At 49.8% G+C, this 13,801-nt stretch overlaps 1 protein-coding gene across 1 annotated transcript; it reads left to right on the forward strand.

Annotated features, from left to right (window-relative positions):
- The first annotated feature begins 625 nt into the window (after positions 1 to 625).
- On the forward strand, positions 626 to 9,404 carry LOC125621671 (killer cell lectin-like receptor subfamily B member 1B allele A). Its single transcript, XM_075119591.1, has 6 exons — positions 626 to 2,766; positions 4,606 to 4,692; positions 5,722 to 5,889; positions 6,673 to 6,827; positions 8,002 to 8,114; positions 9,235 to 9,404. Exons 1-6 carry the CDS (start codon positions 2,622 to 2,624, stop codon positions 9,356 to 9,358), a joined length of 792 nt encoding a protein of 263 aa, XP_074975692.1. The 5' UTR covers positions 626 to 2,621; the 3' UTR covers positions 9,359 to 9,404.
- Positions 9,405 to 13,801: the final 4,397 nt, after the last annotated feature.

A 13,801-nucleotide genomic window follows, 5' to 3' on the forward strand; every position in this document is an offset into this window, starting at 1 on the left:
AGATGAGGCCTCACCAATGTCGAATAGAGGGGAACGATCACGTCCCTCGATCTGCTCGCTATGCCCCTACTTATACATCCCAAAATGCCATTGGCCTTCTTGGCAACAAGGGCACACTGCTGACTCATATCCAGCTTCTCGTCCACTGTCACCCCTAGGTCCTTTTCCGCAGAACTGTTGCCTAGCCATTCGGTCCCTAGTCTGTAGCTGTGCATTGGGTTCTTCCGTCCTAAGTGCAGGACCCTGCACTTATCCTTTTTGAACCTCATCAGATTTCTTTTGGCCCAATCCTCCAATTTGTCTAGGTCCTTCTGTATCCTATCCCTCCCCTCCAGCGTATCTACCACTCCTCCCAGTTTAGTATCATCCGCAAATTTGTTGAGAGTGCAATCCACACCATCCTCCAGATCATTTATGAAGATATTGAACAAAACCGGCCCCAGGACCGACCCTTGGGGCACTCCACTTGATACCGGCTGCCAACTAGACATGGAGCCATTGATCACTACCCGTTGAGCCCGACAATCTAGCCAGCTTTCTACCCACCTTATCGTGCATTCATCCAGCCCATACTTCCTTAACTTGCTGACAAGAATACTGTGGGAGACTCTGATCACAGTGGTCCAGTCTGGCTTTAGAATCTATGGACCCTTTTTCATTTTTAAAGTTTTTAAATGTTTCATTTATAAAATGTTTTTGTGTGTTTGGAAATTTTCATCAGAACTTTTTCATTTTTTTTGTTCCATTTTTCGGGGCAGGGGGTGTTTGTGGGTTATTTCCTCTTTTCACCCCTCCCCCTGATCTTTTCCCTTTTGCCGCTGGAAAAAAAAAGGAAGAAAGAAGGGGGGTGTCATGGACTCACAGAATTTGTGCTCCAGGTCACCAGTTGTAGGGCACCCCATCTCCAGGCCGCCGTCCGGGGTCCTGGCTTCTAGGCAAGGTCACACCTGGAGGGTCCTCTGCAACAACAAACCCTCTCCCACCCCCTTGTTAAACATGAAGCAAACAGAGGAAACTGAGGCACACACCATAATTCATTGAAACACTAAGAAAGTCCTCAATTTTTGTCACAGGAGGGAAAGGAAAAATACTAAATAACTCAATATTTTGTTTTTTTAAAAAACCCATCCAAAGTACATTTTGGGGTAGAAATGTCTGGTTTTGAAAAGGCTTTTGCTTTCAACCCCAAAATGTTTTACACTTTCACTTTTAACAGGTCAGTTGGGGCCTGTCATTGTGCACTATATCTATTCACTATGGAGGAAAGCATTGTCAAGTATCATCAGATTAAGGCATCCCAAATAGCCGCTATGGACTTGACACAGCACTATGGATATTCTCTGACCTGCGGTACGGACGTTAGACAAGATGATCTAATGAGCTTCAAATCTGTGAAATTATTAATCATTCTACACAGCCCCGTTCTCCAGCTGTTTTCAAGCTCGGTTCTAAACCGCACCGTAGGTCACCGGGGTGGAGCATCACACTCAGAGCAGTGGGTGGGCTGGAAAGGTCTTCCGCAGTAGAAAGAAAAACTTCAGTGAGAGGTGGGTGACTTTTTTAGCCAGTCAACGAGCAGGGGGGCTTGAAGGCCAGCTGGAGGGCACGTGCAGCCAGAGCAGGTCATCGCCACGCTCTGCTCCCACGTACCAGGGCTACTTGTGAAAAGGTTCATGGTAGCTTCGCCAGAGCTAGCATTGAAAAACTGGCAGGGTGGCGGGTACGGTGCCTGTGACTTGGGCTACTGCCCTGAGCTCAGACCCGGGGGAAGGCCGGCAGGCTTGGACGTGAGTTGCTAGCCTGAGACAACATCCACGCTGCTATTTTTAGGGTGCTAAGGGAGGGCGAGTCTGTCTAGCTGCACAGACAATGAAACAACTGCCCCAAGGCAAATCATAAATCCTAAAAATACAAACTTCCCACCCCTTGGACCATGCAGTTAAACCAGGCCAGAGAAGTTTGATTTCAAACGTTGGGAAATGCTGTTTCCCCCCAACACACACAGAAAAAGTTGATGGGAAGTGATTTTTTTCCCCCCCATTTGCAGTGGAAACTTTCCTCTTCTTGTGCATCCTCCCCACTCAAAATCTTCCCCCGCCCCGCCCCCAATTGCAACCATTTCTTTTCAGGGGGGGATTTTTCATTGGGGGGACAAACATTCCAGACTTTTCGAGGAAAGCGGCTGCTTTCTGCCCAAAAATAAAATAAAAATTCATGGTAGTGAAAACACTGTGATGGAAACCTGTCCACCCACCCTCTTTTCGAGCTCATTTCCGCCTCTTGATCTAAAATTGCTACACAGGCTTTTGACAGCTGGCTGCTGTGGGCAGCCCCCTCAAAGACCATTGATTCTCCGAGCACAGACAAAAGCAGAGGGGCAGGATCTCGACACAAGCCTGCTCGCACTGGCTCTGTATGGCTCCAGATTGGCATTTGCTGCCTCACTGAGTTCGGATCTGCACTGAATCGGAGTCGGGTGGAGCAGCCAACTCTCCGGGCACTTTTGAAAAGAGCAGCAGGGGCAGAAGGTACAAATTATTCCGCCATTCGCCAAAGCTCAGGCAGTGGTCAGAAGGTGGCAGGTTTCAACCGACACAATATTTCCTGGTGGAGGCGTGTTCATGTTAGCTCCCACACAGCTAGGACGGTGCCTTCGCACGCAGCTGTTGCCTTTGCTGGCCATGGCTGATGGAGAAGTCTATGAGAATGTAAACTTCAAGGCAGGCTCTCTGCCCAGCCACACGTCGGCCCCGGCTCAGCATCACAGTGAGTGCCTTTCACTTTGTGGCGTTTTTTCAGGGGTGTGGATTTTGGGAGGCTGGGATTCCACTTTTGCGACTGTGATGTTGATAAATAGCAGGTCTAACAATGCACGAGGGGTGAGATCCCCATCTGGTGCAAGCGGGCATAGCTTCACTGACTTCAATGCATTAAGTCCGGATTTACACCAGGGTCACGGAGATCAGAATTTGGTCCTAACTCCACTGACTTCAGAGGGGTTGCTCTGGATTTACCTCTGGTCATTAAGGTCAAAGTCCAGCCCTGGCCCCATTCATTGCAGTGGAGTCACTCTGGATTTGGAACAAGGTAACTGAGATTTGAATGCAGCTCTGACACAATTCATCGCAGTGGAGTCACTCTGGATTTGGAACAGGGTCACTGAGATCTGGGCATAGTGAGAGCAATACACAGTTGGTCACAGTAAATGTACAGCTCTGCCCTCCTTTGCCATCACATTGCCTGACTGGAATGTGATCGACACGTACTGAGACCAAGAGGAAGGAGCAGGGAGGCCTGGGGGGGAAGGACACTTGGAAGACCTGTGTTTAAGTCCTTTTTTGCACACTCCCTGTGTTGTCTTGAGCTAGGCACGTAGGGTCAGACTTCCACAGGTAATTAGGTGCCTGAGCAAGCTGGCTTCAGCAGGACTTAAAGGCTTTAAAAAAATTACACCCGGCATGGTTTTTTAAGTACCTAAATACCTTAGGAAACCTGGCCCTCCATCACTCCATTTCCCACCTGTAAGCAGGCGTGGAGAGACAGGGCAGCGTTCTATTACCTCTGTATTTGTCCCCGATACAAGCGCTGCTGGGCTCCTGCGGCCAGGGCTGGTGTGCGCCGTTCAAGAAGGAGGTTAATGAACTAGAGAGGGGTCAGGGAAGAGCCACGAGAACGATTAAAGGGTTAGGAAACCCGCGTTACAGTGAGAGACTCCAGGAGCTCCATCTAGTTAGTGTAACAAAGAGAAGGTGACGGGGTGACTTGATCCCAGGCTGTCAGTACAAATATTTAATGACGGGCTCTTCAGTCTCGCAAAGCTTCAACACAACCCAAGGGCTGGAACTTGAAGCTAGACAAATTAAGGCGAGAAATAAGGCATGCATTTATAACAGGGAGAGTAATTAACCCGTGGAACAATTTACCAAGGGTCACGGGGGATTCTCCATCATTGACCGCTTTTAAATCAAGCTGAGACTTTTTCTGACAGCTCCGCTGAAGGCATTATTGTGGGGCAGGTCTCGGGCCTGTGCTATCGAGAGGTCAGACTAGATGATCACAAAGGTCCCTTCTGGCCTTGGTATCTACGCAAGGTGGGGATAACAGCGCTGCCCTGTCTCAGAGCAGCGCAGGGAGGGTAAATATTTCCCGGGTTACGATGAGGCGCTCAGCTGCTACAGAAACAGAGCCGGGTGAAGTTCCTTAGGAGGACAGAATTCTGTTACCAACTCCAGTTCTTTCTAGTATTATTCCTTTGGTATAAGCTTTCGTGGGCTATAACCCACTTCATCAGATGCATTATAACACGTTCACCTTCCCCCTCACACACATTTCCAGCAGTGGGTTTCCTGATCTGCTGAGCTGAGAAGAACAGTGTCTTCTCCACCTCCGTCTCAGAGACTTTTGCAAGCAATTTGCTCAGCTAGCCCCAATCAAACAAGGGGGCTTGTTTCCACTGACAGGCGAGACCTGCAAACAGGCCAGGCCAGGTGTTAAAAGGCAGAGACGTCGCCTTGCAGATGTCAATGGGTGTGGGGTGCACCACAGACAGTTATCTCCCCTGGTGCATGCAAACCGGCTCTGCATTTCCCGCCTTGCTTCTTGCAGCTTGTCCGCAGTGTCCGCTTTGGCATCGGGTCGGCTGCGCCGGGAACATCGTCCTGCTGGGAGCTGTGATAGTCATGGCTGTCCTGGGTGAGTAGCCCCCGGCTGTGGGTTTTGTGCTGCGGCCCAGCAACACAGCGGGAACTCAACACACGTTGTTGGGGCTCAAGGCAAGCAGCGGCCTCTGGCCTGGGTGATACAGGAGGGAGGTTTAGGTTGGATATTAGGAAAAACTTTTTCACTAAGAGGGTGGTGAAACACTGGAATGCGTTACCTAGGGAGGTGGTAGAATCTCCTTCCTTAGAAGTTTTTAAGGTCAGGCTTGACAAAGCCCTGGCTGGGATGATTTAATTGGGGATTGGTCCTGCTTTTGAGCAGGGGGTTGGACTAGATGACCTCCTGAGGTCCCTTCCAACCCTGATATTCTATGATTCTATGATTTTTACCTTGAAATTTGTGATTCTGGGACAACTGTGCCAGATTCTCAGTTGCAAGAATCGCCTCTGGCCTGGGTGATACAGGAGGTCTCTTCTAGCCTTGAAATTTGTGATTCTGGGACAACTGTGCCAGATTCTCAGTTGCTATAAATTGCCATAGTGTCATTGATTTACACCACCTGGGGATCTGGCCCATGGACTCCAATGGGGCTACGGCCGATTCACACCAGCTGGGATCTGGCCCATGGACTCCGATGGAGCCATAGGCGCTGACGCCAGGGGTGCTCTGGGCCTCAGGCACCCACAGAAAAAAAATAGGGGGGGCTCAGCACCCCCCGCCACAGTGGTTCGGCCTGGCCCCAGGGCTGGCTGCTGATCAGCTGTTCAGAGGGCAGGGGGCGGGAGTGTGGGATGGGGCAGGAGACAGTGGGTAGAGGAAGGGAGAGAGGATGGGGAAGGGGGATCTTGTGGAAGGGGGTGGAGTGGGGGCATGAAGAGGCATAGTGAGGGCGGGGCCTTTGGAGGCAAGGCGGAGTGAGGGCGGGGCCTCAGGACAGAGCAGGGGCGGAGCACCCTGTGGGAAATCCAAAAATCAGTGCCTGTGGGTGGAGTTCCGGCGGATCGACACCAGCTGGAATCTGGCCTCGTCTTCTCCAACTTTTGGCTTCTATTTATCTTGAAGTTTCCCAGCGCCCATCCCAGAATCGCCAGACGGCAGCCGTGCTGCAGACCGCTGAGAAGAGCGATTCCTGTGAGATCAATCGAAACACAACACCGTACCACCGTAGATTGGAGGATTTCCAATCCTGCCTGAAGCGAAAGTTGTGTGGGGTGGAAACCAGCTCAGCAGGTAACCCCCGCGCATCCTGCATCCAGCCCGTCACTCGCCCTCACTGTTACACACCCTGACGTTTACATAGAGCCGAGACACCTTCGTTCCCACCCCCTCTCTGTCCCATCCCTCCTTTCCTGAGCCTCTGTAATATCGCCAGGGACCTACACCCTCAGCTGCGACAGCCCGTGGCCAGTCAGGGTGGGCAGAGCCCTGGCAGCTGGAGCCATAACAGTGTAATAAGATTTTACAGTTCTTTAGCTGATCCGTGTATTACACGTGTAGCACCCAGAGGCACTAACTGAGATCAGGGCCCCGTGGTGCCGGGCGCTGCCCAGACCCACAGCGAGAGACAGTCCCTGCCCCAGCTGAGATCAGGGCCAGCATTGACTGACATTAGCATACTCCCTACTGAGCCCTGCAGCACAGCGCCCCCTAGCCCTGCACTGGTGCATTGGGGTCAGCCGTGGCTGCAAGGTGAGAGCGCCCCCTATTGAGCCTCTGATAGCCCAACACAGTGCCCCCAGTGCCGCACTGGGGCATTGGAGCCAGGAATGACTGTGAAGGGAGACTGCCCCCTCCTGAGCCCCCCGCTCCACTAACCTGCAGGATAGCGCCCCCTTGCATCACACGGAGGTATTGGGGTCACCCCATGGTGTCCCCAGAGCTCTGCCAATGCGCTGCACGTTGTCTCACTAATACGCTGAGTGGGAAGGCTCCGTGCGTCTCTGCGGGGGAAGCGGGTCAGAGCTGTTCGAATGATCAGACCCGTTATTGATACTGTTCCCTTTCCCCGTCCAGAGGGCTCCGGGTGCAAACTCTGCCCCAGGCACTGGGTGCCGCACAGGGACAAGTGCTACCGGCTGTCTGAAGAGAATCAGTACTGGAGCCGGGGCCGTGATGACTGCGCACGGAGGGGATCTCACCTGCTAGTGATCCAGGACCGGGAGGAGCTGGTAAAGAATGTGCTAAACTGCACCGTATTTGTGACCTTGTGAATGAGAGCAGGTCAAAAATCCCTTTTTATTTTTCTATCCACAAACTTTTGAAAGCAACATTTTCATTCACAATTTTTCTATTTTTCACTGGAAAATTTTACAGTGAAACGAGATGTTCATCTTTTTCAGAATGTTGACAGATATTCTCCATTTATTTTTAATCATTTTAAATTTTTTTTAACAATTTAAATTTTCAGTTATGCAAACTTATGGGTTATAAGTATTTTTTATCCATTTTTATTGCTTTACATTTCCACGGTTGTAGGAAATCATGGGGCGGGGACAGACACTGGGCTGGGAGGTCCGGCCATAATTATTTAATGACAGTAGATGTTGAGATTCAAAAAGGTAAAGTTTTGTAACCATCAAAGTATGCAAAGTAAGAATCCTTAAATCAAATGCTAACTTCTTGAGCAGTATTTTTCTTACTTTGCCTCTCTGTAAATTTTTATCATCATCAATGGAAAATATTTTTTCATCAGTTTGTGTGTCTACAGTGAAGTCGACATTTACCAATAAAAATCTAATCTTTCCAAGCCTAAATATACTGAAATCAATATATGAATAGTAGATCCCAAAGCATTTTATGGTCTTAAAATGATGAAGTACAAACTGGAAACAGGGATTGTTCAGCTATCACTGGGATGCGGCTACTTCTGGGGTGGGGTAGCTGGGTAACAGCTGTATAGCAATGTTGCACAGGGTTTGTTCACTCAGTACAGAATCATGGAAAGAGGTGCAGTAGCTGGATAACAGCAAAGAGTTTGCCCAGAGCTGAAATGTTACGAATTATTCATTAGAGCTGTGTTAAAAAAAGCCAGCACAAAAAAATTGTAAAAAAATTTTCATTCAAAAACGTTGAGAATGTTTACTGAAGTTCATTGAAAAATTTAAACAAAATTCATCAAAATCTTGGCGGAGGGGAACAGGACTGACTCAGTTATTAATTAGTAGTGTAAATTATTTGTTATGTTTACAGTACTTTCAATTGGAGTTTCAGCTAGTCCTGATTTGTCACCGAAATTGATGATCAAAACCCCAACAAGAGATCAGGTCTCATTTGCATTGTGAGCAAAGGAACCAGAGAATTCTACCTTGTTCTGTTCCCTCTGACACCTTGTCCATTTCACAGGAGTTCATACAGAATATTCCAGGAAATCAAAATCCGGTGTGGATTGGACTCAACATCACATCCCCAGGGAGGAAGTGGACCTGGGTGGATGATTCCCCGTTAAATCAAACACTGTGAGTGATTCCTGATTATTATTTGACATCAGCCTGCAATAGGTATATAGAGTGAAATCCCCATTAAAGTCAATGGCAAATCTGCTGGTGAAGGATTTCGTCCATTAATTTTACAGTGTAAAGGCTTCAATCTTGCAAACACACATGGGTTTCACTTTGGAGTGAATGGCAGTACCCAGGGGAGGAAACCTAAGCAAACACATAAATGAATCAGGGTCTCTGTTTGCATGCGGTCATCTAGGGTCGCCAACTTTGGTTGGATGAATTCCTGGAGGTTTCATCACATGACAGCATCTTTAATTAAAGATTAATCTTTAATTCCTGGAGACTCCCAGGCAATCCTGGAGGGTTGGCAACCCTGGGCTCATCAATCCTTGGCATAACTGGTCACAGGTGCCGATTTTCTTCTTTCTGGGTGGGTGTTCCACCCTTGCTCCACCCCGAGGCGCTGGCTCCACTCTGCCCCTTCCCCCATGGCCTCACCCTCACTCCGCCTCTTCCCGCCCTGGCTCTGCCCCCTCCCCTCAGCATCTCCCACCTGCCACTGAACAGCTGATTGGCGGGTAGCTGGTGGGTGCTGAGCACCCACTATTTTTGCCCCGTGGGTGCCCCAGCCCCGGAGCACCCACGCAGTCGGCACCTTTGGAACTGGTTACACAACAGGGGAAACATTTTTTTAAGTCTTTTCTTGTTTTTAATCAACATTTGAGATTTCAGAATTCCAAAGCTGATCAGGTTCAAAACTGAAAATTTCCAACTACCTCAAATAATTGGTGAAAAAACCAATTCTAGAAAAAAAACTCACAAATTTCATCAAAACTTCCCCATTTTTTAATTGAAATTTGAAATGGACTCAACTTTTCATGTAAGTTTCAAAAGCGGAACATTTGCAGGGTTCTAAAGGTTGGCCTCTCGAAAGGAGCACCCGCATTAAACACTTCGCTGCAAGTTTCTGTACCACGTACAGCTCTCCAAAACATACCAACTTGCTTTACGTATTAGCCTATCTAGGAAAGACCAAAGATCATGGCTGGAACCCCAGCCTCCTGGAAGGGAGGAGAAAAGCGGCTCTTCTCCACCTCTAAACACACTGATAGTGACTGTCTCCTTCACTCCTTAGATTCACGGTATCGGGTCCTGCTGAAGAGAACAGCTGCGCTGCAGTAAAGAAGAATCGGATCCAGTCTGAAATCTGCACCACTGACTATAAATGGATTTGCCAAAAGGAAGTTGTGCTAATTTAACCGGCTGGATTGGTGACCTCTGTTTGAATAGGCGGAATGCAAAACACCAAGTGTGTTTGTCTTTATTACCACTAACAAATTCTCAGGTAGGGGAAATCTGGGCCGCTCCATTAAAGTCAGTGGAGCTAGACTGATTCACAGCAGCCGGGGATCTGGGACCACTGATTCAAATGGAGTTATGGCTGATTTCAACCAGCTGGGGGTCGGGCCACATTGACTCCATTGGAGCTCCCCCCGATTTATACCAGCGGGGGATCTGGCCCTTTGGAAGGGTTCTAGATTTACAAAATTATAAAATCACTTAGCTTCCAAAAATTGTTTTCAATGTATACAAATAATTTGATTCCTGTGATGACATTACGTGCATTATGGTAGCGCTCAGATCAGGGTCACACTGTACCAGGCGCTGCCCAGACACCCAGCGAGAGACAGCCCATGCCCCAGCTGAGATCAGAGCCCTGTTGTGCCGGGCGCTGCCCAGACACAGTGTGAGACAGTCCCTGCCCCAGAGAATTTACAATCAGACTCTGAGATTCCAAGGCCCCTGAAGGTGTCAGGTGTTCAAATCCCAATGAAATTCAACCCTTAGGCTCCTCTGAAAATCAAAGCCTAACTGGACAGAGCAAACATTACTATCTACATTTAATAAATGGGGGAATTGAGGCCCAGCGATGAAGCGATTACAAAGTTACAACAGAAGTGTAAAACAGAGGGTGTGTCTACACTACAGGGACTATAGTAACAGAGTGAGATTGCCATAACTGTGCTGGTGTAACCCTGTAGTGTAGACGCAGCCGACAGCAACGGGAGGGGTTTTTCCTTGGTGCAGGAACTCCACCTCCCCGTGCAGGTTGACAGACGCACTCTTCCATTGACCAAGTTGTGTCTACACTGGGGGTTAGGCTGGCTTTGCTCCCGTGCTCAGGGGTTTGGCTTTATCGCACCTCTGAGAGGCCTCACTAGGCCAACTTACATTGTAAGTGTAAACCAGGCCAGAGCCAAGAACTGGAGGGAGACGCTTGTGCTGCAATTCAATGTCTTATCCACAAGGGCATTCCTCTTACTCCCTGCATACGCTGAGTGTGATCAGTGGGACCCGTCAGGGCCTCCAGGGGGTAGCACTCTGTCCTTTAAGCCTGTATTTCTTTGTCACCTGCCTGGCTTTTAGCTGGTTGAGTTCTCTCACTGTTAGCTCAATGCTAGTCTTTTTGCATGACATTTCCTCCTCTATTTAAAACGTGTTTTAGAAAAATACATAAAAATGGACAATAGGGATTGCCGGCTCTCTGGATCCAGAATCCGCTTTGTTTAAAGAGACCACCTGAAACTGAAATGGAGTTACTTTTTAAAAAAAAAAAAAACCAGGGACAGATTCTTAACTTGTGTAAACTGTCATCAGTCCACTGATGTTGACGGAGCTATGACAGCTTACGCCATCTGAGGATTTGGCCCAGAGAGTTTAAAGTAACCTCAGTCCATAGGCGCCGACTCCGGGGGTGCTCCGGGGCTGGAGCATCCATGGGGAAAAAACAGAGGGTGCTCAGCACCCACTGGCAGCCCCACGGATCAGCTCCTCCCCCCTCCCTCCCAGCAACTCCAGCCCGCCGCGGATCAGCTGCTCAGCGGCATGCAGGAGGCGGGGAGGGGGTGGGGATGGAACGGTGCGGGAAGAGGCGGAGCAGGGGCGGGAAGACAGGGTGGGGCGGGGCCTTGGGGCGGAGTGGGGGTCGAGCACCCCCAGGGAAATGAGGAAGCCGGTGCCTGGGCCTAAAACCCCCGCCAATTGTTGTGGTTTTTAAAAAATGGTTGTTCTCTTCTCGGCACAGGACAGAGGCACACACAGGGGCACTGGACTATGGGGCAGATTTCGGCCGTTATACCAAGTACAGTTAAATGGGGAAAGTAACCAAACTAAATATAAAGTCCAGAAACGGAAGGAAAAAAAGCCGTAGATTTTTAAGGCCAGAAAGGGCCATTCCGATGATTTCGTCTGATCTCCGGTGTAACACGGGCCGGAGAATCGCATCCGGTGATTCCGGCACGGAGCCCAATCCTTGTGGCAGAGCGACAGCTCTTAGACCAACCCGATCGTGAGTCAACGAATCCACCACGTCCCTCGGTAAGTTGCTCCGATGGCTACTTCCGCTCACGGTTAACAAAGGGGCAGCTTATTTGCCGTCTGAATTTGTCTTGCTTCAGCTTCCAGCCACGGGATCTTCGTCTGCCTCAGTGTGTTCGACTTGAGATCTCCATTAGCAATCCTCTTCCCGTGTAGGCTGTGAACAAGTCTCCCCTGAACGCTGTGTGTGATAAGTGAAGTAGACGGACCTCTTTAATGTCATCCGCTGCCCGGCACGTTTGCCAGAGCTTAAATCCTTCTTGTAGTTCTCTGAAACAGCTACAATTTTTCAACATCTTTGTAAAGAGACAGCTCTGACCTCCTGAGGTAGTGGGTTAAAAAAACCCTCGCTCATCTTACAGTGTGATTCAAAGTTGTCAGTTGATCTTCGACGCCTCCGGAGCGCAGTTGACCACAAAAGAGCAGATATCGCTTTCATCAGGCGACAAAAAACACTTAGCACTATTCCTCTGTACGTGTGAAAGGCGTCTCTTAACTGCTCATTATAGATATAGTTACAATTACCAGGCCATAGCTCAGTGCTCCCCAAACTGTGGGGTGGGCCCCCCCTAAGGGGGGCACAGAGGAACGTTTGGGGGGGGGGCCCAGGCCAGCCTCCACGTGGGGCAGGGAGTGAGCACTACCCAGCCCCACTCTGCCCCCAGCTCTGCCCCACCCCCAGCCTTGCCCCTGGCTCCTGGCCCCAGCTCCGCTCCTGGCTGCAGTCCCAGCTGCAACTCCAGCACCGGCCATGGCCCCAGCTGCAGCCCCAATCCCGGCGGGGCAGGGACCCGGTAAGGAGGGGGCCGGGTGGGGCACGACCAAAAACGTTTGGGGACCACTGCCATAGCCCCAGCCAGCATTAACTGGCCCAGCTCCTTTGACTTCTACCAGCTGGGGATTTGGCTCTAATGACTCTAACGAGCTATGGCCGATTTACCGCAGCTGGGGAGCTGGTGACCGTGAAGTGTATTTTTATCACAGAAGCCCAGCGCGAAGAGGAACTGCGAGTGAACTCTGGCTCCCTCTGCTGTCTGCCCCCCAGCACGTAGTCAGTATTGTACCATGGCACGTAAACAGATTTGGATGTGTCGACACCTCCCCTTTGGGGATACAGGGCCTGATCCCCAGTGACTACGTTCCTCAGCTCAGGCTGGGATTTAAGTAGTTTTAACCCCCCTTTTTGCTTCCCCTATTCTGGGGCTGTGCAGAGCTCTGCCTGCCCCCTGGTGTAAATCGGAGCAGCTTCAAGGCTGCTCTAGTCTACAGTCTGTTCTCTATTGGCCTTAGGTAGCACAGAATAGGCGTAGCACAGTGCACCCCGACCACATCCTCAGTCCAGCCCCTACACCAAGGGGCTGGAAGCAGGGTACGTGCAGGGCCCTTATGCCAGCTCCACACCGGCCATGGTAGCATAAAGGTGAGTGTAGCTGAGAATCAGGCTCCGGGCACTGCGGAATGTAGGTTCGAGTCATGTAACCTTGGTGTAAGTGATCCCTGGAGTAAATCTAAGACCCTGAAACAGTAGGCAGACCTCTGCACCAAACTCAGGATCACGGGTCTTTGGTCTGAAACAGACTGCGTCACACGAGCTTCAAGGAATGTTGCAAAATATGTAATTTAAGTAAGTGTGTGTGTGTTACTGGAAGGGGAGGAAGGTCGGGATTTGGGTGTAGACTTGTAATTTGCCTGACTTATTGCAGGCAGGGCCTATATTAAATTGTACCGCTGCACTTAAGGCATATTATTTGTGATGCATTTTCAAGTTATTGCAGGGGGGCTGGTGTGTTAGGAACAGGCGCCCCTCTTCTAGCAATGTTCAGGAGGAGTTTTCTATGGAAATTGGGAGAGAAACATCAGTGGGAACTGGGCCCACAAAGTTCTTCAAATCCCCCCTGCACTCCCATACATCTCACTAAATAGGCTGGAATTTTCTAAGGAGTTTAAGGTAGTTTGGTGCCAAAATCCCACCAAAAGTCATCCCAAGAGACTGGAGTTGGGAGGGAAACTGGAAATTCCTTCCCATGGAAAATTCCACATTTCTGGCAGAGAGAGAGAGAGAGAGAGAGAGTGTGTGTGTGTGTGTTCCAAACAGGAATTAATGGTCAGTTGTGCGATACTTTCCACGGGAGGGATTGTTTTTAAAAAAATCAATTTTGGAAGAATTTTGCAAAAAACATCCAGTCCCACCTCCCCAGCTCCCTGGCATCCCACTGCGGGCAAACGTCCAAACAGGTGGGAAGCACTGGAAGATCCTGCTCCCCACTGACACAATGCTGAGGACCTGGGAGTCTAACAACTCAGTCTCCTGCGCAAGTCACCAC

Source organism: Caretta caretta, chromosome 14, assembly GCF_965140235.1.
Source record: "Caretta caretta isolate rCarCar2 chromosome 14, rCarCar1.hap1, whole genome shotgun sequence".
Lineage (NCBI taxonomy): Eukaryota > Metazoa > Chordata > Testudines > Cheloniidae > Caretta > Caretta caretta.

What these genes read in the sequence shown, in the direction of transcription:
- LOC125621671 (XM_075119591.1), top strand. Translation starts at nt 2,622, where the DNA reads ATGTTAGCTCCCACACAGCTAGGACGGTGCCTTCGCACGCAGCTGTTG. An exon ending in GATAGTCATGGCTGTCCTGG is followed by an intron (nt 4,693 to 5,721) that starts GTGAGTAGCCCC and finishes TTTATCTTGAAG; the next exon opens with TTTCCCAGCGCCCATCCCAG. An exon ending in TCCAGGACCGGGAGGAGCTG is followed by an intron (nt 6,828 to 8,001) that starts GTAAAGAATGTG and finishes TCCATTTCACAG; the next exon opens with GAGTTCATACAGAATATTCC.